At 35.2% G+C, this 26787-nt stretch overlaps 1 protein-coding gene across 8 annotated transcripts in view; it reads right to left on the bottom strand.

Annotated features, from left to right (window-relative positions):
* Cadm1 (cell adhesion molecule 1) overlaps positions 1-26787 on the bottom strand; it is a 314576-nt gene that overhangs the window by 198121 nt on the left and 89668 nt on the right. Inside the window, exon 1 of one of the 8 annotated variants that reach the window (XM_058577101.1) lies at positions 18423-18462. The exons of the other annotated variants lie outside the window; for them this stretch is intronic. Within the exon in view, the coding sequence (XP_058433084.1) occupies positions 18423-18447 (25 nt within the window). The 5' untranslated portion in view covers positions 18448-18462. Of the gene's footprint in view, positions 1-18422; positions 18463-26787 lie in introns of those variants that run through there. 8 annotated transcript variants of the gene reach the window in all.

Genomic DNA, 26787 nt, shown 5'->3' with positions numbered 1-26787 from the left:
GCAATTCGCATCCCTCACATGCCAGTCCTGATTGTTCTCTTATAAGTGCTACTGTGTGCTATCTTCAAAATATTACACCATCCTTCAATTTAAGTGATCCCATTAAACAATCTCTGGGTATGCCATCCAGCTGAATGAAAAAGAAATCCTAATGATTATTTGAAGTGGGAACCAAAGAACTTAAGGGAAAATAAAATTTTTAAAAAAATTTATTCAAAGACAAACAATTTTATAAACTTTATTGATTACCACCAAATATATTGAATAAAGAAACATTAGGCTTCTTTTAATATTTAACTTTTAAATATTAGGAAATTAGTCTTGAAAGATTATGGTCACCTCAGCCCACTTTCATTCTTTTAGTAACAGTTTAAAAGGGGATAGTGAGACGACACAATTAGAGGTGATCAAGCCAAGGCCAGACGATCATACATGAATGCTGAAAAGGGGATTCAGACAACTATTTTGGATAAGGATGGTGAATTGGATCTGATATCTCCAAGCTGTAAATACAGAGCATAAGATGACTTAGATAATATAATATAAAAAACAGATACAACGAGGCAACCTTCAACTTAAATAAGAAAGTTTAATACAGTCTGAAATTCTGGTGATATTTTTAAAAATCAATAATGAGCATAATGCCTCTCTAAATGGCTCTTTTATACAAGGGGGTGCTGTGCACCCATAATTCCAGCTACTCAGTATGCTGACATTAAGAGAGAATATAAACTGAGGCTGAGGCAGGGAGGTTCTCAAGTATGAGGCCAGCCTGGGCCATTTAGTGAGGCCCTGTCTCAAAATAAAAATTAAAAGGGTCGGGGGTATAGATCAGTGGCAGAGGGCTTGCTTAGCATGTGCAGGGCCCTACATTTGATTCCCAGTGCCAGGAGAGGAAAAAAAAAAAAAAATAGCAAAACCAAACATCAAAACATAAGTGGTAACATCTTTCAGGACATGCAAAGTGTGATTTCAGAGAAAAATCACTAACTATAAATACTATTCAGCCACAACTTTCTGAGAACTAACAATGGGAAAGCAGAAGATTACAGGAACACACAAGGTTATCAATAACTGAAAGTTAGCAACACATACCAAAAACCTCACAGACTTTGAAATCATAAGGAACTAGGTTTAGCTCATAGCTCTGATTTTCACTAACCTATTTGACCTTGAGAAGGTCAGTCACTTAGCCACTCTGTACCTTGGTTTTCTTTCAGGTAAACTGGGCATCTTCTTCAGTAGGATATTACAAGGATTAAAGAAAGAACATGTACAACATATTCAAAAGAGGCCTTGATACCAGTACATAATAAATCTTATCCTATCCTTCCATTATTAAATAACTATTCACCAAATTTGAAAATATGCAACGTGTTGCTAGGGTACTATTTCTCAAGTGTGATACATGAGAAGATTTTAAGTGGTACATAAATAAAGCTTCATAAATTTAAATAATTGAGATTTTGATTTAAATATGCATTAAAAGAGCAGCTCTTTTTTTTCCCCCTCATTCTTTGGCTGTGCTGGGAATCCGATCCAGGGCTTCACACATGCTAGGCAAGCACTCCACCCCTGAGCTACATCCCCAGCCCCTAAGATGTATTAAAAGAAGATAGCGCCCAACAAGCCTGTAATTTCATAGCTAATGCTGATATAAGGTGGATAAAAAGGTAAACCAAAATAAGGAGAAATATTATGCAAATAATACTGACAACATAAAGATATAGAGGAAAGGAAATCATACAAGAAAGGATTCCTGTCCTCAAAAAGCTTACTGTCTAAGGGCTGGTTGGATCAAATGTAAGCAAGCCAATGAAACGCACCAAGTAAAAGTTGAAGATATATATGTCACATTCAAGAAAAACGATGTTAAGTCCCTCTTTCCTTGGCTCTTTTAACATGTATCACATATAAACGCTCTTTAAAAATAAATGAGTTTAACAATTGTCATGCTGAGTCGTAACATAAGCTGATTTGAGAGTCCTTGTATAGTAGCATGTTAGGGATTTGTATGTTAAATCTTCTCTTTGAATTATCCAGGAAATCATTATTTTCTCACCTTTATTTTCTATATAGGAAACTAAGAAAACAAAGGTTTCTGCTGGTTTAACAGCCAAATCACTCAAGACACTTGGAGCAAAACACGTAACAATCTACTTAAAACTGTAAGATCCACGAACACTAAATGGTTTTAGATTTCTGTGAGTATCACCCTTAGAGATGGTACATGTGACAGGAATAAGCTGAATTTGCATTTGAAAATAGAGTAAAGTAAACCAAGCCTCTCTTTCAAGGGAAATGGAAGCAAAATAGGTAAGAAAGAGAAAGGACTTTGTATGTATTCCCGAGGAAAACCACAGACTCCTTAGAAGCACTCAACAGGCAAGGCCCTTCTTAAAACTCTGACACATCTTAAAAGGCATATTATCCTCTTTTAATTTATGCAGTATATTAACTTGTGCTTCTTTCATCTCTCTCTCTCTTAAAGTGGTCCTCCTGCCTGATTCCCCAACAATACACCTGCACCATGTCAAAATTTATCTACATATAGTATTAGTTTAAAAATAAATTAAAAAGCTACAGGCAACTGAAGCCACAGTGAAAGAGATCCAGTGTCTAGGGAGCAAACAGCAGAGAGGTGAATAAGGGAATAGTCAATGCAAACAGAAATATATAAAACAGAATAAGGAAAAAGGCGAGGAGCAGTGACATTCCCTGAAATATGTAAGATATATGCTTCTATAGTTCGGACCATACAAGGTGAAAGTATGTTAGTGGCTAATTAGGATCCTGTATTAGCTAATAGGCAAGAAGAATAAAGCTTTGAGACCATATCACAGAATCACTCTGTCATATTGACATTCATTCCAACTGTAGCTACTGAATCGATTTTCTTAGAAGCTTTATGATTCAGCTGCCTCTGAACCACAGCTCGAGCAATGCCCACCTGCATCAATGGCTAACTAGCACTGCAGAATACACAGAGGTGGCCGAATTAAGAAATTATCTCCCCCTGCAAACTTGCTTAAGAAATATGAACAGTGTAAAACATCTGTAAAAATAGGGTTGGGATTTAATAGAGTATCTAAAATTGGAATTTTTAAAATATTAAAAAGAAAATCCTCTGTTTTCTTTAGAAGCAATATTTTAGTCCAAACAGCTGTTCTAAATTCCGGTTCCTTTGTTTTTGACTTTTTTAGTCAACTATCCTTAGTTACCTTTCATATCAAGAACCACAGCAACAGACTAAAAGAAACATGTTGAAAGCTCAGTATACCCCAAAGATTCTCTAAGAGCTCCTTGGGGGGAAAAGCAACTGATCTTCATCTGTGTAGAGAAACACAAATCTCAGGGTCACTGCCACTAAATCAGCAGACCAATGTGATGAACGCTGCCATCGATATGGCTATTCTACCTTGACTTTTGAATGTCAAAAATAATATGGACAGAATTGACTAAGCAGTCTCCAAGGTACTGCCTTTAAAATTTTTAACTTTATGGCCATTAAATATTGAACAGATAATTGGATTTATCCCCTTCAGTGCTTTATGGATGTACAAAGTACCTACCTTCTCCTGTTTTATTCAAATTAATGGTGCTCTTTTAAAGTGTCTGCCCTGAGTGCACACTATAGCCAACTCATTAAAAGGATGCTTCATCTGCTTACCAACTCTTTTCTCTATTTGCCATGAGAGGGCAAAAACCACACTCCAACCAGCATTGACAGTTAAGGGCAAATCCATTGAGAGTCACCCTTAAACCTAGAATTTTCCTTCCTAAACTCAAGTACACAGTGTGATTTGGCTGTCGATTAGCTGTTATCACAGAAACCACAACACAGAATCCATTTATCCTGTTGTTAATTAAAACATTTACAAATGCTTCTTTACAACTAGGTAGCTTACTGCTACATTTTTAAATCAAGTCGGGAGAACACAGGGATGCCAGTTCCTCTCCAGAGGATTAGCCGAATGAAACCCTGGATTGTGTATTGGACAGCGACAAAAACACACCCCTGGAAAGGCTGTGCAATTCACACTAGCGATAAGGAATTTCTATCAAGTATGACAAACACCTACAAACGTACAATCTGAAAATAACTCTGGTGGAGGTGTTAGTGGAAAGGGGTTAATGGAAATAATGTTTTCATTTGAAACAATATAAATCCACAACTGGCATTCCACTGGCCCGTGACCTCCCCTTACCCAATCCTTGTTCAAGTCATTTGCTAGTGTAATTGAAACCTTCTTTGAGAGTCTTTAGATTTCATTTCATGTTTTGGGGGCAATGCAGCTAAAAGACATTTACCATCCATCTTTCTTAACATTCCTAATCTAAATAGAAGACCCAAATTCAAGACTGTGCTTTTGATGGATCACTCACCTCCCTATACAGTAGAGCTTAAAGAGATCCTATTATTGCTTTCAGAACCCTCACAGAAAACATACATTCATACTCATTTTAGTTTTTATTACCTAGCTTAACAGTGTATGTTTATTTTCTTAAATACGTTTTTAACAAGAAAGCATAGATTTTCAATTAAAAATTCAAAATAACAAGATAGAAACAGCTAATACATAAAATGTGGTTGGGGAAAAGGGCCCAACAACATGACAAGTTAAAAATATGAAATTGTGGAAACAGGATTTGCTGCTCCTGGATAAAATGCTAAAGAGGTTTCAAAGCTTTTCCTATGCATGAGGAGATCTGTATTAGGTCTCCATCTGTTAATTTATCTTGTAGTTGAAACAGGCAACAAAGAAATGATGCCAGTCAGCCAATGTCATTAATATGACTCCACTGAGGGACATATTTTTAAAAAGAGCATCTCAATTATTCTATTATATCTGCATTCCAAACCATGATTTTTATTTTATGTTTGCCTTGGAATGTATACAAAGTCTATTTAGTATGAAGCTGGCCAAGTTTTAATTGATTATAGCTAGGAAATTATAAAGGATTAAAGAGAAAAAAATAATCACCTCAGGTACATTTTAAGTGAGTAGCTAACTAAATCAGAAAGATTTAATGACCTAAAAGAAAACCCCTCCAATCAGACAGAATGCCCAGACCAACTGACCAGATGCACAAGGGCAGCACCTCCCACTCCCATCCATTTCTGAGTTCTTTGGTTTACCAGAGTCACAAATGACCACTATCAAAAACTAAGCAAGGCTTGTTGACGAGCCCCTCTAGACACTAATTTCATAGCATTTTGATATATAAGCTACTGTCTGTCTTTCCCTGCACTGGTTTTTCCTATCTAAGAATGGAACAAAACTGGGCACACTCAGATATTAAGATTTACATGGGTTACCTCTGAAAAAACTCCCTGCTGGAATGAAAGGAACAGTTGCGAAGTTTGTTGCTACCCTTTAATTCTACCAATCAAGTTCCATCCTGGAACATCAGTTCAGCGGAGGCTGCTTGGCAGTTCATTAATTGAATCAGAATTAACTGTTGTGAGCTCATCATTCCACAAAGCCCAACTGTAATTGTGAACAAGAAGCAGACATAAGAATATCGCATGGGCAAAGTCCACCAATTCCAAATATTAACAAAGTCTATAAATCTCTTCACAACCTAAAGTGGGAGGAACAGTTATATCACATGACCTAGAGTACATTTCAGCCTTTTATATTAAATATATTTTATGCCTTACTGTGACAAAAAGAAGAAGTAATCAAGCGCTTAACTCTAAAGATGCACATACTTGATATATCCACCATTCAAAGATGTTTTCCAAGTTAAAATAGAAGTGTAGGAACAAATGAAATTTATCATTGGTAAGCTAGTGACAGAAAAGGGGAAACAAAAAAGCAACAGTGCATGGAATAAGGGAACTTAATCACCAACAGACACAGACAGGGTACGGCAAGTAGTACCTGGCACTTGCCTCATCAGTGACCTGAACATTTCTTATTTTCTACTATACAAAAAATGAAAGTTGGCTGCAAGAATCAAGAGTTGTTTTTGTTCCCCTTGAACTCCTAGGAAGTATGCTTAATTAAAAACAAAAAACAATTTAGAAGATTAAAGTAAGGTGATGTTTTTAAACTTTAAGAGAATAAGACGCATTTCCTTTAAACAATTTACCAACTGCCAGCAGGGATATATGTCTCAGTACACTTTTATATAGAACAGCAAACCAGATCTTTGTATAGTATAAATTTTGCACTTGGACATATCTGAGTGTTCTACATAGTCAAAAAGTAAAATTAATAAACAAGGAGGGGCCTACACTGGAAAGCAAAAGAAAGTAAATGAACATGAATATACTTCAAGGTAATACCATAACCACTATGAAGGAAAGGAGAGAAAAAGAATAACGTAGTTAAGATCTCAGAATTTTATATATACTCTATTCAAAGAAAGCCTGGAGGAAAAACAGCAAACATGCCCTGAACATTTTTTTAGGAGGTTTGTTTTCTATACCAATATGGGTGAAGCAATTCTGAATCTATTTTTAGTTCTATTGCAGGACTGAGAAAATGGGCAAAAGTGTAAGGAACCAGTGTTTTCACTATGGAAGAATAATAAAAAATTTAATGAAGATAAGAATGTCCTGTGGAAATGTTTTGAACTTGGAATTACGTGTATAAACTCATGATTTCTAAAATATGTGCATGTGTGCATATGAGCGTATTATTTATCCCCTAAAGGCCTAGAAGTGAATCCACTGTTAGTAGCACACCTCACTCCAATATTAGTTTCTAATGCGTTTCTCCTCTAAAAAGAACCAGAATTACTCAGAGAAATGACTGATTAGAAAGCTACAGCAAAGAAGGTATAAGATGAACCTAAAACATCTTAGACCAAAAAAAAAAAAAAAAAAAAGCTAATGGGAGTTTTAAAAGCTAATGGAGCTTTTTGTAAAGCAAATAATGACAGGAGCATGTCAAAGGGACACGAGAAGCAATTCGAAGGGGGTAACTCTGATTAAATCTAGAAGAATCCGAACATCAAAATAATTAGAAAAGTAATAGTAATGACTAAAAAGAACAGTCTATGAGTCAATATGATAGATAGAAAGATTCTGACAGACAGACATACTGGGAAGGTGAATGGATGGACAGATGGATGTATAGATGGATTCTATACAGAAGCATTCAGACTACTTACTGATAAATGTTGATGGACTGCTATAGTTAGAAAAAATGTTTTTTATAGAAAAAAGACTGGTTCAAGACAGGATTATCAATGGATGTCAAATCTTAGTTCTCTTAGATTTAAAAAGGAACAAGATATATGCATGGCCTTAAAGTGGTTCCTCACATATTGGTCATTAGTTGTAAGGGGAAATACAGTAACTACACAGTAGAAAGATCAAGATGATGAGGCTGGGCTATGGCTGAATTGGTAGAGTGCTTGCCTTGCATGCACAAGGCCCTGGGTTTGATCCCCCGCACTAAAAAAAAAAAAAAAAAAGAAAGAAAGATCAGATGATTCCTTGACCACATAACCAAAATTAGTATGACCAATGAAGGGTAGAAAGACAATGGGTACCTCTGGATATAATACTTTAGAATGATATATCACTTAAGTATTATTCTAGTTGGGAATACATAGAGTTAATTTCATCATAAGGCAATCTCAGAAAAACCTAAATAAGATTCTTTTATATAAAAAGAAGGGTTCGTATTTTTTGATGTTAATTAATATCATGAAAGACCAAAAAAAAAAAAAAAAAAAAAGTCTGAAGAGAATTGTTTCCCACTTAAGAGAACTGAAGAGACACAACTAGGTGCAATATGGTAATCTTGGACTGGACCTTGTATGACAGAGGCAGAGATGCTATACAGCACACTGTTAGATCAAGTAACCAAACTGAAATATGCACAGATTCGACAAACGTATTCTATGTTAAATTACCTGAAGTTAATAATTTTAGCAAAGTTATGTAAGAAAATGTTTTTCTTTGGAAACACATTCTGAAGTATTTGGAGGTAAAGGGACATGGTGTATGTAATTTATTCTCAAATGGTTCAGTGGAAAAATGCAGAGTGAGAGAAAAATAGGTGAAAAGAGAAAAAGAAGGAGGTTATGTTCACACAAATTTCAAAGCAATGGATCAAAATGTCAGTAAGAGGTAAAGGAATATGGATGTTCTTGTACTATTCCTGCAACTTTTCAGTAAGTTTGAAACACAGTTTCAAATAAAAATTAAAAGAAAAAAACAAAACAAACAAAAAATAATAATGTATTTTCCCACGCACCTAGTGAATTTAAAATAATATTGACAGTATTCCTCATCTCATGATCTCATTTCTGGAAATATCACCTAAATGTGGAGAAAATATTATGCACAAAGATGTCTGTCACAGTATTGTTTATAAAAAGCCAAATAAATAAAAATACCACATGCATTTTTTAAAAACCAAGGAAATGATTAATTCAATTATGCTATGTAAATTCAAAAGAACACTAGGCAGTCTAAATGTGTTTACAAAAATTATAACTACTGGAAATATAAGAAATAATATTAAGTAAAAACAGGATTAAAGGTGATATATATAGTCTGATCACAATTTAGTAAAGCAGATAAAAATGCAGAAAATCATATAAAATGGGCTAGAAAGAAACCTAAGACAATGTCAACACTGGTATCTGATTCAGATGGTTTATGAATTGATTTTTTTTCTCTTCTATTTTCTGTACATTTTAAATATGAAATATTTATACATAATCTTATGATTAAGTTTTGGCGTGCACAGTGGCAAACACCTATAATCCCAGCAGCTCAGGAGGCTGAAGCAGAAGGATCGCAAATTCAATGCCAGTCTCAGCAACTTAATGAGGCACTTAGGAACTCAGTGAGACCTTGTCTCTAATAAAATATTTTAAAAGGGTTGGGTTGTGGCTCAGTAGTTAAGCACCCCTGGGTTCAACCCCCAGTATTAATAATAATAATAATAATAATAATAATAATAATGTTTTATTCTTAAAATAACAACTCAAAATAAACAGGAATAAGCTTCATTTACTTAAATTCTTCAGGAACAACTGCCATGTAAATAACTGACACTCCCTGTGGATGTCCAGCTATCCAAATCTAATCTGAGCCATTGTTAGTCCCAAAAATGGGAAACAAAACAGAGAACTGAAAAGTCATACTAGGACTTCATTTTGTGAATCTATGTATTCATGAGCTTCCTTTCTCCTTATTCTGACCCATAATGGGATTAATTGATACCATGCTATCCCACCTGTCCCCATGGCACATGAGGGAAAAAGAAGAGTGCTAGCTGGACATGGTGGCACACACCTACAAACCCAGAGGCTAGGGAGGCTGAGGCAGGAGGATCACATATTCAAAACCAAGCCTCAGCAACTTAGTGAAACCCTAAGCAACTCATCAAGACACTGTCTCTATATAAAATAGTACATGTCTAAGTGACTGCATTCAATCCATGGTACAAAAAAAAAAAAAGAAAAGAAAAGAAAAAGGTTCTTACAAAGACGCAGAAATGGCATCTCTGTCTCCAAAGTCTAACTTGGTGAATTCAACAGCACATTCATCACCACTCCTGCTCAGATGTTCAGGAGCATACAAGCAAGCTGAATTCTTCAATTCAGCACAGTCAGTACCTTTGATATTCTACAGGTGGAACTGAACAAGCCCTATTATGCTGGGAAATGTCCAGAGAACCTGTCTTCACACAAGGTTCACTATGATATTACAGAGAGAGAGAGAAAAAGGAATGGGAGAGGAGAGAGGAAGGGGGAAAGAAAGTAGGAGAGAAAGAGGAAGAACAGAGGGAGGAAAGACAGGAGGAGTAGCGGGAGAAAACACCTTTGATTTAAAAAGTAGTAGGTGGCAATGATCAGATGCAAATGTTTAGTTAATTGAAAGGTTGAAAAGAAAACTGAAACAGCACGGCCTTTGCTTTCCTAATAGACTCCCACAGTCATTGCCAAAAGGTCAGGCTATTTTTTTTTAAAGGAGTATTAAGAGAACTGTGTGACAAAACAAAAGAGGAAGTTTCTAGATTAAACAATTATTACAGCTCAGCTCCTGTTTAAACCATCCACATTTGTAAGCATTTAATTATATTTATTTCTTAATGTACTACAGTTTGACTAATCTTCAACTTCAACTGAATCTCATAAACTCAGCCAATGAAATAATTAAAATTCTTTTGCCAACTTGATTTGGATGAAAAAGTCAAACACTTCATTTAAAATTTATGTGAGGCACATTCATAAGAATATACTAATTTCTCATTCAGATTTCAAATTGAATCCATTTAATGACTGCCGATAGCAAAGCAATAGGAATGCATAGAAGAATAGTCATACAATTGACAATTACCCAAAGTTCCTATCATGTTTTATGAATCAACAATTGTCTCCAAACTTATGAAAAGAAATCAATGTGCATTAGTGTCTAGAATTTTATAACCTGTCTGCACTAAATTATAAAAAATGAGTACAATTAGACATACAATTTAAAGAATTCATCAATCTGAATGAACAAAAATAAAGAAGTTCTCTATGATCCCATGTCGCCTTTCAAGGCAACACAACTCTCAGGGCTGTCTAGTTTACCACTATTTCTTCCCCTGTGCATTCATGTTCTTTATCAGCAAAATGGTTACAATGGTCTTTCAGACTTGAGTGATGAATGACAAAACTACATAGTTCCATTCTAAAATGTGAATGGTCTTGGAACACAGTGCCAAAACCCAACTGCAATGGTTAGCCAGAGAATAAATAATACCCAGCAACATTATCAAATTCTAAAACGAAGCAAGAAAAAGAAGTAGAATAAAAGGAGGAGGGAAAGGAGGAAGACGGGAAAAAATCCAGACACTGGAACACATAAGTAATAAAAAGAAAAAACACCCTCTTATCACCGTTCTTGTTTTCCCCTGAAACAAAACCTAGCACTAGGACTTAGTGCAGGAGAGATTAAACCATTTCTCACCAGATGATGAATAAATCTTGCTCTAATTTTACCTCTCCACCTTCAATTCACATATGCACTACTTCATTTACAGCTACACACACTCTGACATACATAAGTCACAAAGTCACACTCTGATGCTGCAGCAGGGGGAGTCTACGATTGAAGTTAGAGATCCTAAGGTCTCATTAAGACAGAAAGACTTGCTTCCAGACCCCTCCAGCAAGGTAAACAGAGGGGTCTGAACCGAGGTGAATCATGATGCCTATCCTACTAAAGAGAACATGCACAGCACTTAATTAAATCTGACATATATATTAAAAAAAGCAAGTTCACAATAACAATATCACTGTAAGAACAAATATTTCTATACTGATAAGAATAATATATTCAAATCTTGTACAATCATCATATTCTCATTATGGCCAATCTTAACCATTCATTTATAATTGTTACCCTTCCCCTAGAGTCCATGGTCCTGCTTTATTTTTCCACAGTAGTTATCACCCTTAAAAGACTATTTAATTTGCATTTAATTTGCTCACTTATTATGTTAATTGTTTGTTTTTTCTCCCTCCCACCCATAGAAGTTCTATAGAAGGTGGGATATTTGTCTGTTTGGTTCACTAATACACTCTAGTGCCTGGTGCATAATAGATACTCAATAAGTGTCAGTTAAATGAATGAATCATTCACTAAGCTAAGTGATTTCTTAAAGTTCTTCTTATTCAAGCAGAAAAAGCAAAAATTAGGCAGGGAGCTTTTAAAAAGTCATAATAGGACAGATAAAGGGTTATTATCTTTACTCTAAAGAGCCTATTTGCATTGATTAAACATGGGCGCATGTGCAAGAACTTGCATGCATTCTTAAATACTGATTCAGAAATGGGTAAAGGGCCTAAACAATTGCTGAAAAGAAGAGCAAATGCTTAATAAACATTTGGAGGAAAATAACTTCACCAATAGCAAATAAACACAAATTAAAACAAAATTACATTTTTTTCCTCTGTGTAATTATCAAAGACCTTAAAAAACAAATATTCCCAAACACAAGAACAATGCAGTAAAATGGTTACTCCCAGTCACTGGGAGTGAAATTAAAACAAGCATTCTAGTGCATAATTTGGAAGTAAGAATTAAAATATATATATATATATATAGATATATATATAGATAGATAGATAGATAGATAGATAGATAGATAGATATCCTTATCTCTGACCCAGGTATTTCAATTGTGAAACCTTATTCCAAAGAAATACTTTAAAATATAGACAAAGATCAAAAACAGAGATGTTCATCAAAGCATTATTTATAATAGTATAATTATGGTACATCAGAAAATCGATTATTATATAGTTTTTGGATGTATGCTTGAAGCATCTTTACCAAGATGAAAGATTGTAAATAATACAATGTTAAATAAATAAAAGCCAGAGATATCTAATCTGAACCATGTGTGGCAATATGCATAGAAAGTAGAAAGTTTTAATATCCAGAGTACATATTTTAAGTGAATAGGATCATAGGTTAATTTTATTCTCTGAACGATACTTTTAATTGAAATAACAAAAAAAATGAAGAGAAGGTTTCAAGAACTGGGATAAAACACACTTTCAAGGGTTGTCATTATTAGCAATAGATAAATAAAGTCTTAGGAAAAAAGAAGCAAAAGTTAGCTATATCTGGGGGGGGGGGGGGACAGAACATTTTGAAGAAAATGCCCTAATTCCCCTCTTAAAAACAAAGGGGGAAAAAATATAGCTCTGAATATCTGAATATCTTTACAGGATCCTTTCCATCCAAAAATCGTATTAAGTTTTTCTTTTAAAATTCAATAACCAATAATAAAAATTTTAAAAAAAATTAATATAAATTTAACAGGGAATCTATTCACAAAACTAATCTTATTAGTTTTAGTTCCTAAGCCATAGAACAGTGGAAGAGGAACCAAACTAGTATAAGGGTGGCCGGGGGGCGGGAATAGAAAGCATTTATAGCATTAACACTATCTTCACCTTGAATGTAAACTAAAATTATTGATAATAAATAAACTTTTCAGTAAATCAGTCAAATTTGAGTCACTGACCACAGTTATAAATCATCCACTAGGAAAAGATTGAATTTATTAAAACAACAACAACAAAAAGAACACCTTTATGGATAGTCAGAAAATAAATTACTCAAGCTTGGAGGTATAGTCCTTTTCTATACAGGGAAAATAATCATTTAGAATATTCTGAACAAATTCAAATATTAAAAAAATAAGTTGGTTTTGCCTACATACTCAGATCTATAGACTTAATATCTGCACCTGCTCTTTGGAGATCTGCAAGACTGTGTCAACAGAAATATGAGCATCCTTTGCAATCATCTGACAGTACTGTTTCATGAAATTACATCAGATCTCTATCTAAATCAAGTTTTTAAAGCTATCCATAGATGAAGTAAAAGAATGTGAGGGGAAGGTAAGAAAATTCAAAGCAAACCTATTACTTTTCTTTTAAGCTCAAATATATTTCTTAAGGCTAAACATCAGAAGCAAGATGCTTGGATACCAACACTTTCCTTTATAACCTTTGCTTTGTATCTAGCTCCAGAGGGAAAATCATGTTTACAAGAACCACGAGACATGTGAAAAGCAATAACCAAGATAAATGAAAAAATGCCGAGTTAAGTTTTAGTCAGAACTTTATTGCAAAGGTACTTTGTTTTATGAGATGAAGAAATCTACTTTTCCTCATCTCCTCTAGCGTTACTTATTGAAAAACGAAAACATGATTAAACTATTCTTTTAATGTCATCTCATCATTTATAAAAAGCTTAAGGAAAACAATTTGCATGCAGGCTGAGCACTATAGAGACGATGCATGATGTGGAACGCAATGTCAAAAACTAAAGTTCAATTTCCAGTGCTAATCAAGTCTCTAAAACTTAACTCTATCCTTTTACCCACTAGCTGTGTGATTTTTTTTTTTTAATTTCAAAGTCTTCTAAAATTTTGAAGTAATTTTTCAAAAAGACAAAAGTCAAAAGTCAAAAGAAAACACCGGAGATTACTAATCCTCATCCATTGTTCATTTCAGAAGAAAGGGAAAAATTAGTGGGTTTGATTATCTTAATGGTGTGAGAGTACTAGAGAGAGGAGGCAGAAAGTAAGGAGGTCACAGCAGGTTTATAAAAATCAAACAGATCTGTGATATTTAGATTCGCCCTTGATATTTCAATTTTCAGTCATTACTACATAGAAAGCACTGGTTTATCAAATTAATCATATGTTACAATCATCTGGAGACCTTTTAAAAAATTCCAAGGCCACAGTCAAAACCCCCAACAATCAGATCAGAATCTTTGGCGGGGTGAAACCAAGCATTAAGATTTTTAATGCTCCCCAGGTTTGGAAGCCACTGACATAAAGCATAGAAATCAAATTCTTCCAACTTCCTTCAAGATTTCCCAAAGATGTCAGCCCAGAGAATTAAAATAAGAGGGTAGGAGAAAGAAAGAAAAAAAGAATCACTAATCCAATATATTAATCTACATCTGCTTTTTTAAAAAAAAATAATAATTTACACACATACTTGTACTGTTTCTAAAGCTGGCTCAACAAAAAATCATTATAAAAGTTCATGGCAGATTATGCTGACATGTTTCTAAGCATCATTTCTTTAAGAAGGATGTTGATTTGGGTGAGCACACAGAAGGAAAAACATTCTTATACAAACTCAAAAGGAGGCTATGCAGATTCCAAGGTGAATACCACAGCTTTCTAATGACAAACCAGCAGCAATTAGATGTTTAAAGAATGTGAACTTGTTTACCCTGGCCTGCCTTAATGTTTCTTCTAATAAGGAAAAGGACATTAAAATCCCCTATTAAGTTCAAAGATAGGGAAGGAGAGAGAGAGAAAAAAATCCTCACAATGTAATTTCAATTTGAGAGAAAGAGACTCGTTGTAGCTAACTGTACATATTATTTAAACACAGTCCCCAAATTTTACTCATTATACAGCATTTTCTTCCCCTTCAAGTTCTTTCTATACCCTAAGCTTTAAAAAAAAAAAAATTCAGGAATATGCATTCTATGGTTCATGACATTCAAAGGGTTCATTGTGCACAGAGCACCACCACGGTGTGCTCAGCTTAAATCTGTGGAAATCTTTTATCCCTAGGAAAGAGTCTAGATTATTTTTATTCCATCCAAATGGGAGGATGTCCCAGATACCAAATGATGAAGGGGTCCCTGAGGAACCATATAATGTGAACGTGCTTATGAGCACTACAAAATTTGGCTTCAAAAACACCTCTCAGTTTGGCAGAGTTTCTACATATGTCAGTGAATAGTAAAGATGTAGTTCCTACTAGAAGTACAACAAAGGGCAAAAGGCCCTTTTGTATGTCCTTGTGCATACAATCATGTTAGGTTTTAAGATATAAGAAATTCCCTTAGAAGCAAAGCAGAAAAAAAAATGGGGTTATCAATTTATGTGCTACAACATGGTTGTGCTTCATTACTGTAGCATAGGATTAAAAACATAAATCTTGACCACTCTTCAAAGACCTAAGGTTAGGCTACATAACATTTTTTCCTTAGTGCTGGCTTTTGGCATTTTAGTCATTTCTACAACATTTATGATGGTCCAACCTTCGACAAAGCATCACTTAACTTTTTTTTTTTTTTAAAGCACGTAAAGGTGAAGGGAATACTTCTCTGCACAACGGATATGCAGGAGATTAACTTTAGAGTTGTTCTCTTTCATCCTAAATTTTCTTCTGCCTCTATCCTACAGTGAAGTCACAATACATCTGTGACAGAATAACTCCCATGGCAACAGGCTGACATCATAAACACCAGATTAAGACTTGGCTGCAAAGCCAAAGGAGATGATGGGCTGGGAAGAAAGAGGCTATAATTCAAACAAATCTCTTCCATAATAGCTATGGGAATACTAAACATTACTGGCCAAGTAAATTGCTTTTTGTATAAGTGTTCTCTTTTTTGAAGTTTGCCCCAGTGTGAAAGTCTCTCTGTAAGTCAGAACCTTAGCATTATTTTAATGTACTGTTCTGTATTTAATAATCTTATGCTGCAGACATTAGTCTGTTACCATGGGAATGACAGCAGCACAAATACAGGATTACGGCTATCAAGCAGGAGAAAAGAAATTATGAATAAGCCTCGTTATGTTCAATAATTAGCAGCTACATGGAAAAAAACAAAACCATGAATTTAGGTTGATGCATTTATCTCAGTGTTTGAATACAACTCTGAGTGTGTTATTGCTTTAAAATGAGATTCTAACAAACTGCCAAAAAATTCTTGACTAGCAGTTGCTACTCAGAGCTATAATTTAAAAACTCGTCCTGTCCATCGCTTTCTTTTCCTATTTTAATTCTTCCCCTTGCAGAAGACTGGTAACTAACGGGTAATACATAACAGCCCAGGATGGATTCTGGTATCTTCAGCCAACATATTGGGGGGAAAGCATGGAAATACTGAACACTGCTGGCTCCTTTACTTTAGTCAAGCACAAAAGCAACAGCTTTGAGGGAGAGGCTGCTGCCCTCCACTACTGTGGAAAGTCTGCATATGGAGATGTGGAGTGCCACTGCTAAGCTTGAGGTTCCTGCCCCATCCAAGAGGAGCTGTTAAGGCTGATCTCAGTAAAGCCTTGGCCTACAGTTCTACCATTAAAGGTTATGGATATATAACCTCAAGCAGGTCTTTTTTCTTAAGAGTTTCAGTTTCATCATTTTTGAAGTGGGAACAACAAAACATAAAAGATTAACTTGGACAACATGTGATCCATCTCTACAGATTTTTCTTTTAAAAGGACAAGAAGGAGCATTGTACTCTGTGCTGTTTACATGAATGACTCAACAAGTACTCCATATTGTTACTAATTACTGAAACTTTACTAACTGTAGGAAACTTAGAAATGGTGGATAAAGATTTTGAGATTTCAGTAGACTGCTAATGTGATACTTCCCTAAACCAAAGATTACATTCAAATATAAAAGCAAATACTTGAGAAACGCCACAGCATCTCATCTTCCCTGAATATTTGGGGAAACAGGCACATTTCTAGACTTCAGGAGTTCTATAGAATCAATCACTGTCTCTACACAAGTAGCATTACACTTTATCCCATTTAAATCAGGTGGCAAAAACAAAACCTTAATCTTCTCTTAAATAATAAACACCTGACTAAGATCAATAGCTTCTTGGTACTTTCATACTTTCCAAATCCCCTCTTCCATGGAGTTTCTGCAATCCATGGCAATGGCACAACACATCATTGGAGGAAAGTAATTTTAGAACGTGCCATCCAAATTAACTGGTCGTGAATAGGCTCTGATTAAAATATAAAGGGCTTTTAAAATAATTTAAAATGATTCACTGGAACTAATTTGGAGATATTTTAATCTCTGAATGTGCAATGAACTGTAGTCTCCCTTGGCCCCAGCCTCTCCTTAGAGAGGGACATTTCTTGCGGTTGGGCAAGAGGTATTTGAGCCATACAAACTAAAGTGCCCATGACTGCATTTTCCACAGCTTTTTTCTGATATATGTTTTTCCCACTCAGGCACAGTTCTCTTCCACTTTCAAAATCAGATTGTATATACTTCCCCTTCTCAGAGAATATTACTCATATGTTTACTAGGGCAGATAGCTAGATAACTTTGAGTACAACAATGTGACAATTATTTAAAGAATCACATGAGATCAAACGATCTCAGCTTACATTCTTTACTCATGTGTTTAAATTCCATTTTAGATTAAACAAAGGGATATTTTCCCATAATGTTTTAACATATTCACAGGGACTCAACTAAGGACACTTGTGAAACAATACCTAAGCCACACTGAAGTAGGTTTTTCTAATGTGACTAGAAGTTTGAGGACATGTTTGCTGCTTTGGAAATTTCCTTCTTTAGACCCACTAGAGATTCCTTTGCAAAATCCTTTCATGCCTGGTCCCCAAGAGTCCCTGTATCTCATCCAAAGACATAGGAGAAGAGCTGATCTCTATTTTCTCACATTCTAGAACTTGCTGTTTCTTTCTAAGTGTTTAGATAAAGAACTGAAGCTAGAAAGAAATTTTTAAAATATGACTGCTAAAACACTGTGATATGCACAAATATTCTCTGATTTAATCTTCCCGGCAATCTGATGAAATAGGTTATCATTATACCTCCTTAATAAATGAAGACATTGAGAAAGAAAAAGATATCCAACTGACTTATTGCACAATTAGTAATGGAAGAGTGGAGTTCAAACATAACACAGCTTTAAAACCCAAGCTCCTTCTGCTATATCCTTACTAAAATCCAGTTTTCTTGAAAGTAAAAATTCTGTCTTTATTCTTCTGTGTACTCTCAGAGATAAAACATGTAAAAGAGTTCTTAATAAAACATTTATAACAAGTGAAAGAGGCAAAGGCTTGATGGGAAATTATCTATTATCTTTTGTCAAGCCAAACCTGTTGCCACTCATGAGGACTATGACTTACTAACACAGCAGCAGAGGTGAGGCATGGAGCTTTAAACATCCACCCATTCTGAAGTTGACGAATCCAAGCACAAGATTCACTTACCTAAAAGAAAGATGAGAACAAAAAACACCAGTTATTGCAAAAAATAGTAAGAAATTACCTCGTGGAAACTCACTCTATCAAAACATTAAAATATACTTTTGATTTGATAATCAGCATATCCTGAGCATAACAGCATAGGAAGAGCTATTTTTTTTTATATCCCCTGAACTTAACTTAGACCAGATTAAGTTATCTTTATCTTTTTGAGATGACAGAACATCTTTAAAAGACTGATGAATCCTCTCTCCAGAAAGTTCTACACAGAACCTCTTTCATTTAGTCTCAGGGGTTCACAGATCTGCAGTCTACCCACTAACCTACACAGTGAATGTTTGATAGGCGACCAGACTCTGGGGGATCTCTGAATCTTTAACATACTTCCAATTTACTTCAGAATCCCAGATAAACTTTAAATTATTCCTTAAAAATGTCTGTAATAGATATATAAAATTCTGCACTTTCCAAGTGGAAAATGCACATTCTTTTAAAGCACAAATGACAATAAACAAAAAAAATTAGCCAATGGTAGATGGCAAATAAAGTCTGCAAAAAAAAAAAAAAAGAAAGAAACGCCAAGTATTTGGATATTAACTATATCTGTTGGTTTTAAAATTCAAAATTTAAATAAATCAAAGAAAAACCAAGCAAAGAATGTCCAGGAAAATCTAAAAAAAAGATAAGTGATAAGTAGTGTCTATGTTGTAGGTTGGGGTGGGATCAGGCAAACCCTACTAGGTATTAAAACATATTGTAAACCTTCTACAAGTAAAATAGTGTGGTTTTGTTCCATAAATTTACATAAATAGCAATGAAGCAAACCAAAAAGCTCAGAAACTGACCCAAGAGAACAAAGACGTTTGGTATATGATAAGGTAATATCTCAAATCAGTAGGGGAAGAGACATTTGGAAGACTGGGTAGCTACTGGAAAAATTAAATTGCATATATATCTCACATTCTGTACTAGAATATATTCCAAATGTACCTAGTAGATACATAATAAGCATATGAAAGGATACTCAGCACCATGTCACCAAGGAAATGCAAATTTAAAAACAATAAATGCCACTATACACCTATAAGAATAGCCAAAATTCAGAACCAAATTCTGGTGATAATGTGAAGCAGCAGGAGGTCTCAATCTTTGCTAGTGGGAACACACAATGGTTCATCCACTATGACTGTCTCTTACAAAACTAGACGGACTAGACGTACTTTGTCCATATAATCAAGCAATTACGCTCTTTGGTATTTACCCAAAGGAGCTGAAAACCATGTCCATACAGAAACCCGCAGGCAGATGTTTATAACAGTTTTATTCTACAAACAAATGAGCTATCAAGTCATGAAAAGACATGAAGGAACATTAAATGCATATTACTATGAAACAAGACAATGTGAAAAGGCTACCTGTTGCATAATTCCAACTATATGATATTCTGCAAAACTCAAAACTACGGAGATAGAAAAAAGATCGTGATGGCCAAGGGTTGGAAGAAGGGTCGGATGAAATGGCAGAAAACAGAGGACTTTAAGGGCCATGAAAATACTTGGTATCGCATTATAATGACGGATATGTTTAACTATATATTTGTCCAAACCCAGAGAATGTATAACACCCAGAGTGAATCCTAATGTAAACTATGGACACTGAGTAATAAGGATGTTTCAATGTAGAGTTTTAATAAACATACAACTGTGGTAGGGGATGTTAATAAAGGGGGAAGCTGTACATGTAGGTAGACAGGGAAATTTCTGTGCTTTGCTCCTAATTTTCCTGTGAATTGAAAACTTCTCTAAAAATATAAAAGTGTTTTAAAAGAAACTTACCCACTCCCCCACAAAAAACAAATCTATATAAATACTGAAAGAAAACGGGTGAAATCCACAATAAATTGAGTAGAAAAAGAAAAGGCACTTCTAGAGATAAAAAAATAATAAATATCTTTACCTAGGTTAAAAAAATGGTAATGACATACTTGAAAAAAAATTGTAACTTATTAGGCAAGGGGATAACATGTGTAACATGTTATCCAAAAAAAAAAAAAAATCTTAAAAGAAAAATACTAACACCCTCATAGGAAAAAAAAATAGGCAAGAGGTGTGAGCAGAAATGAATTATACAGAAGAGTAATTAAAAATGACCCAGAATATATGGACATGTGGTCAACTTTATTCATAAAAAAAAAATACATTCCTCTTTTTTTTATTGATCAGATTCACAAAACATTTGACAGCATACTCTGTGTGTGTGTGGGTGAGGCACCTTTATACATTGCTGTGGAGAAGGCAGAAAGGTACAAAGTCCTAAAAAATGGAAATTAGAATATTTTAGCAAAGATGTAGAGGTAGATTTATAAATCACTGCGAAGATAAATTCACTGGAGAAAAAGATGGACTCTTCAAAAATTAGATCCTCGGTACATGCCATACATCAAAATTCCTGATACATTAAAAAAATAAAATATAAAACTCTGAAACTTTAAGAAGAAAGAGGGAGAAGGAGAACATCTTTGTGACCTTGGAGGTAAGAAAGGTTTTTTTAAAAGAGGCAGGAAAAACACAAACCTTAAAGGAAAAAATTGAGTTTTCCTACATCAAAATTAAAAACTTCTGTTCAACAAAAGATAGCATAAACAAAGTAAAGAGATGTGCCATAGACTGGAAATATATATAAGTAACAAAGGATTAGTATTCAGAACATAAAGAGTTTCTACATATCAAAAGAAAAGACAAAACAATCCAATTGAAAAGCAGACAAAGGATCAGAACAGGCAACTGACAGAAGAGAAAACCCAAATGGCCAATAAATGTGCAATGAAACTCTGCCTCAGGAGTCAGGGAAATGCAGATTAAAACAAGGGGATAGTTTTCACTATCATCAAACTGACAAAAAAAGTTTACTATCTGGCAATACTAGTGTTGGAGAAAATATGATGTGATGGGAATCTCACAGAGGGCCTGAGATAGCAGCCGTGAGCACCATTACATGGGAGAGCTTCATCCAGGAAGGCCAAGGGTACCCAGAGCAACTCCACTTCCAGGTGTTCCTCCAGAGAAATTCCTGCACACATTCAAAAGCAGAAAATACACAGAAGACACATACCAGAATGCTCATGAGGATGTAGTAAAAAACTGGAAGTGATCTAGAAATCTATCAATGCTCAATAAATAATAATGGTATAGCCACAAAATGGAAAAGTATAAAGCAGTGAAAAGTTTAAAGACCGAAGCTACATGCATCAAAAGGAATAAATCTCACTAATAAAATGGAAGTAAAGAGCAAATTTCAAGAATATGGCAACACAGTATTAAGGCTTTATTTATGCTTACTTTTATTTATGTATGTATTTACTTATTTTTGCAATGCTGGGGATTGAACACAAAGCCTTGTGTATGCTAAGTACACACAGCACCTCTGAGCAACATCCCCAGCCCAGCGCTACAGTATTTATGCCATTGTTAATATTTTGTTTAAAGCATGCCAAAAGACTACAGCCTGTCTACAGACACATGTTTGTAAGAAAATGACTAAAACAGATACAATTCATCAACACTAAACTCAGGATTATACTTTAAAAAAAAAATACTTATTTCTTAGTTGTAAGTAGACACACAATATATTTATTTCATTTTTATGTGGTGCTAAGGATCAAACCCAGTGTTTCATGCATGCTAGGTGAGCACTCTACCACTGAGCCACAACCCCAGCCCTCAGGATTATACTTTAATCCTAGGAAGGAGGGTGGAGAATGAGGTAAGGGAAGAGACAAATGCAACAGGGGCTTTGCTAACATGGCAAAGGGTTAGGATGTGACAAAGCCAGGTGTGGTAATGGATTTCCTATATTATTTTCAGTTAGGTTTCCTATAAATAAGAAATATATCATCTCAAAGAGAATACACATCATAAAATGTGGGTCTTTACTATTAAATGACTCTCCACATGTATTATGCTTTTTTCCCCCAGTTTCCTCATCATTTTTTTTCCTTGATTTTGTACTGGTATGTAAACATAAGGAGTTATCTTTAAATCCCATATCCTAAAAATAGAGCTTCCTTTCTGTGTCTTTAAAAATATCCAAATACTTTTTCTTCATTATTCATATATTCATTGGCTACCTTAAGTATTTCTAGTCAGAAAAAAAATTCATCAAATCCTGCATGGACTGTGCCAGACCCCAGAATATATTTAAGAAGTTTTAAAGATTTTTGGTTTTTGAAAACATGATAATGACAAAATCAAGATCATTTAATGAAGAATCTTTCATGAAGATTAAATAATTAAATTAAATTGCATTTTTCAGAATAAATATCAGTTTATACATCACTCTAATTTATGTTAAAAAGTGATAAATAATTATGAAATACCCCCACGACTGAGGACGCATGATAAACATTTAATAATCTAGTCTCATGTATATATACCAGAGAAGCATTTCCCTATATCACAATAAAGTATATAATGTGTTATTGCTGCTGAATTTCACCATGAGTAGCTGTAATGAGTCACCACCTGGAAGGTCAACACACTCTAGCCTTAGATGTGCTACAAAGGTTTGGGTGAAGCTAAAAAGACCCCATTCACTCATTCTCTTGCACTTTTCCAAAACCATGAGTGCTACTGGTTAATAATGGTAACAATGGGGTCAAAGACCTTAATCCATTTCTCTCACATATTAGGTTCCTAAGGGGGAAAAAAAATTAGTTCTATGGTTCCCTAACCTTGGTTTATGGTCTTTCAAGCTGAACCTCTGGGTAAGTTCAATGCAAATCCATCATCACTATAAGGAAAAAGAACCAAAGCACAGGTAAGGGGCATGGGGCCAGCAGCACCTCAACACACAAAGGCTGGAGCATTAGTTTCATCAAGTGTTCCTGAAATGACTAGATAGGCACCCAATGCTCTAATGTTCTACATTAGGAAGGTTTAGAAATGCTCCCGTGTCACCAAGAGACATTTTTATTTCAAATGGTGCTTTGAAATGAAGAGCTGTCATCTAAAAGTAGAGTTTTAGTTTTTGTGTATTGAATAAGGATAAGCAATTTGAAATGCCGAATAAACCCCTTAATTATCAATTTTCTAAAAAGTATTCCCCTTGCTGTAAAGAGGAGGAAATAACTTGCCTGTGGGCTCAGAAACTGAATGACAAGTTTCAGCCCTAAGCAAATTTTCAAACAGAGCCCTTCAAAAAAAAAAAGAACTTTAAAGAGGTAGTAAGTGTTGGTATTGGCAACAGCTTAAACAGAAGCTACACTGTCTTGTATTTTACATGTGAAGATTAGGAATGGGAATAAAGGAAAGATGTCCCCCCTTAGAAAAAAATAATAATAACACTCCAATGTATTAGCTTCCCTCTGCCTAAAGAAAATGTGTCAATTTTAGTTTCTCAAACAACAATTTTCCCCTCCAAGCATAATAGCTCATTTCTTTCTACTGCAGCTAGTTGGCTGTCCCTGATCAGTTGAAATCCCTGCACAGTTCAAGATCTGGGACTGCAACCAAAAGGAATAAATCAATGAAGCCCTGGATTTCTATCCCACTACGCAGGCCAACACTTCTGTAAGATAAGGAGCAGCCAAAAGCTGTGGGGAAGTTCACAACTGTTGGTCACTGATCTAAAATCGGATGACATAGGAAGAATGTGCTCCATCATAATCCTGGGAAATCTCATTTAATCCTTCTTTTACGATAGCATATTACATGCCAAAGGTTCCACACAGCTCCTCCTTCTAGCACTTATTCATAATCAACTCTACTCCAAGAAAATTAGTTAAGACATCATTCTTATGTGAAAAGGCTCCTAAATAATCCAATCCCTGAGATGAAAGAAGCCAATGTTATTTCATCACAAACAAGTCAGGGGCAGGGGAAGATGCTGGCCAGAAAATACTTATTCCAACAGAAAAGTTACATTTTGATATTCCTCCAAAAGGAGAATATTGGCAGGAAACTCAAGATTTAGTGCTTTGTGTTGCTACTAAAATGAAATAGATTTTAGTTCTAATCCAGTAATATGAAAAAAACTAAAAACATACAGATGGGCAAATACCAAATCTAGTCACACGGTATCACACATAATCAGCCCAAAGAGGTCAAAGAAGCCTATGCAGCTATTAATAAGTACATGGACAGATGAACAATGCACTTTCTAAAAATTCTGATCTAGTGAGAAGAATAAAGGAATCCACCTGAGCAGAAGACCTCAAAAGCTAGATAAGGAAGGAGGAATAAAGAAGCTTAAGTGGAAAACTCATCAACAAGCCAAGAATATAATAAAGCAAATTTCAACTTCAATTTTTGAAAGAACACTGGCATTTGGCACTGGAAGAAGACATTGCATCATCTCTCTATATTATATACAAAGGAAACAGGAAATCCATGCAACATTCAGTCCCTGAAGCAACTGCCAGGTAGGACTAATCCGCAAACAAGATTTCTTAAGAAATCACATTCCCCACTTCATCCCTTTTTTGTTTAGGGGTTTGTTTTGTTCTTTCTCCACCCCCCACCACCTTGTTTCACTGTTAAATATTGGCATACCAAAGACAGAAATCTTGGAAAACAATCTTCCTCATTCACTCAAGGACCCGAATCTAGCCTCCTGAACCCAAGGGGCCTACCACGATAAAGGGCATTGGAATTATGGGTTTTTAATGAAGCAGTAGCCCCACTCAGTAACCGAAGAAAAGTACAAGAAAGGTGCTGAAATCTGACCTGATGGCAAAGAATAAAAAGTCAAAATAATCCATGTAGAATGCATGAGGTTTTAGGGAATCTGAGCTCCTTTACCCTCAAAACAATCTTCCTCCACAAATGCTTCCATATGCTTTAAAAAAAAAAAAAAAATCCCCACTTTTTCTGTTCCCAGATATATAGCATTAGGGCAGGGATAAATTTCAAGCTGGCAAAAGTCCAAATCCAACAGTTGCAGCTGTAGTAGCTGCCTTGTTTACAAAGCAATTCAGGAAGCTTTTAGAGGGCAGAGTGCACCAGACAGAAGGGGGTCTGTAAGCAAAACATGGATGGATCCCAATGCATTCAGAACAGACAACACATCTGTTCCCAGGTCCCCCTTGGAAACATGCCGCACACGAATCCCAGTCAACCTTTACTGCTCATGTTTTTTGAGGAAAGCATCTCTACTTAAGCACTCAAATCAAAATTATAAGCTGGTAGTTATTGGGCCCTTGGGCCATCCCCAACATCCGAACTAAAACACCCCAAACGACATGCTGCACAATGTTTCAAGCAGACTCAAATCACCTATGACCTGGACTGCTTTGCCCATGAATGATACTGTGCCTAAGTCTGCCTTCTGTTGTCATGTTAAGAGCTGATCAATTAGGCTTCTTACGTTCTCTCTGTTAATGTCAGCATCCAGGATAATTATTTGGGGAAAGGGGTAAATCTCAAAATCAACCTGGCCTACCCTTGTTGCTTCCCTTATGTCCAGACTTCAATCATCTACCTCACTTCTATTCCCATTTAGTGCTTTATAATGCTATATCCTTGCTCTTCTTTTCTTTCCATAATTTAAGTCCAGAATTCCTTTTTAAGAAAAAGAAACACACTTACAGTCAAGAGGTCTAATGGAGGACAGGGGAAAGAGTAGAAGAATAGGTGCTGAAAAGAAAGCAGAGGTATGTCAGGCCTGTTTATAGAGTTTGAAAAAAATGTGCAATGACGATAACATGGACAATAATATGATGGCTATTGGTGGGAGCAAAGCAAGTAAAAAGATGCTTTTAGGTGTTTCGAAAGGAGGATTTGTAGTTAAGTGGGAAAAATAACCAAACATGTGTGAGATGGGAGAGAAGAAGGTTACTTAGCGGATGAGTTCAACAGGGAACTGAAAATATTAAGTATATAAACACATAAACACAAAATGTGCTTCCCAGGGTGTGGCTACTATCTAGCAGAGTGTTGTTCACACACTCAGGACCATAATACCACTCTACGTATTTTTTTGTATGAATTCTGTGGGTGGAATATTTGATATAGCTACAGTAAAAGGCAATCATAATCCAGTTGCTCCCACAACCATAAAAATAATTCTCCTGAACTCAAATGAAAAAGCATATACCCTGACGACAAACCACTGCAGATTTACAGTGGGAGTAAATGTTAAGCATAAAATCTTGACTGTCTTTGTACATGCAGCACCTATACAATAAATCAGCATAGAGCCCAGTTCTGGCCTACCTCTCTCTCACTATGTAATTACACATATTAATTACATGTTTAATTGCATATATTAATAACACCTACTCTATAATTGC

The sequence above is a fragment of the Marmota monax genome, unplaced genomic scaffold, assembly GCF_021218885.2.
Source record: "Marmota monax isolate L192 unplaced genomic scaffold, Marmota_monax_Labrador192_F-V1.1 WCK01_AAM20220418_F8-fsc00081, whole genome shotgun sequence".
In the NCBI taxonomy this organism is placed as follows: domain Eukaryota; kingdom Metazoa; phylum Chordata; class Mammalia; order Rodentia; family Sciuridae; genus Marmota; species Marmota monax.
This window is presented reverse-complemented; position numbering and strand designations above follow the sequence as displayed.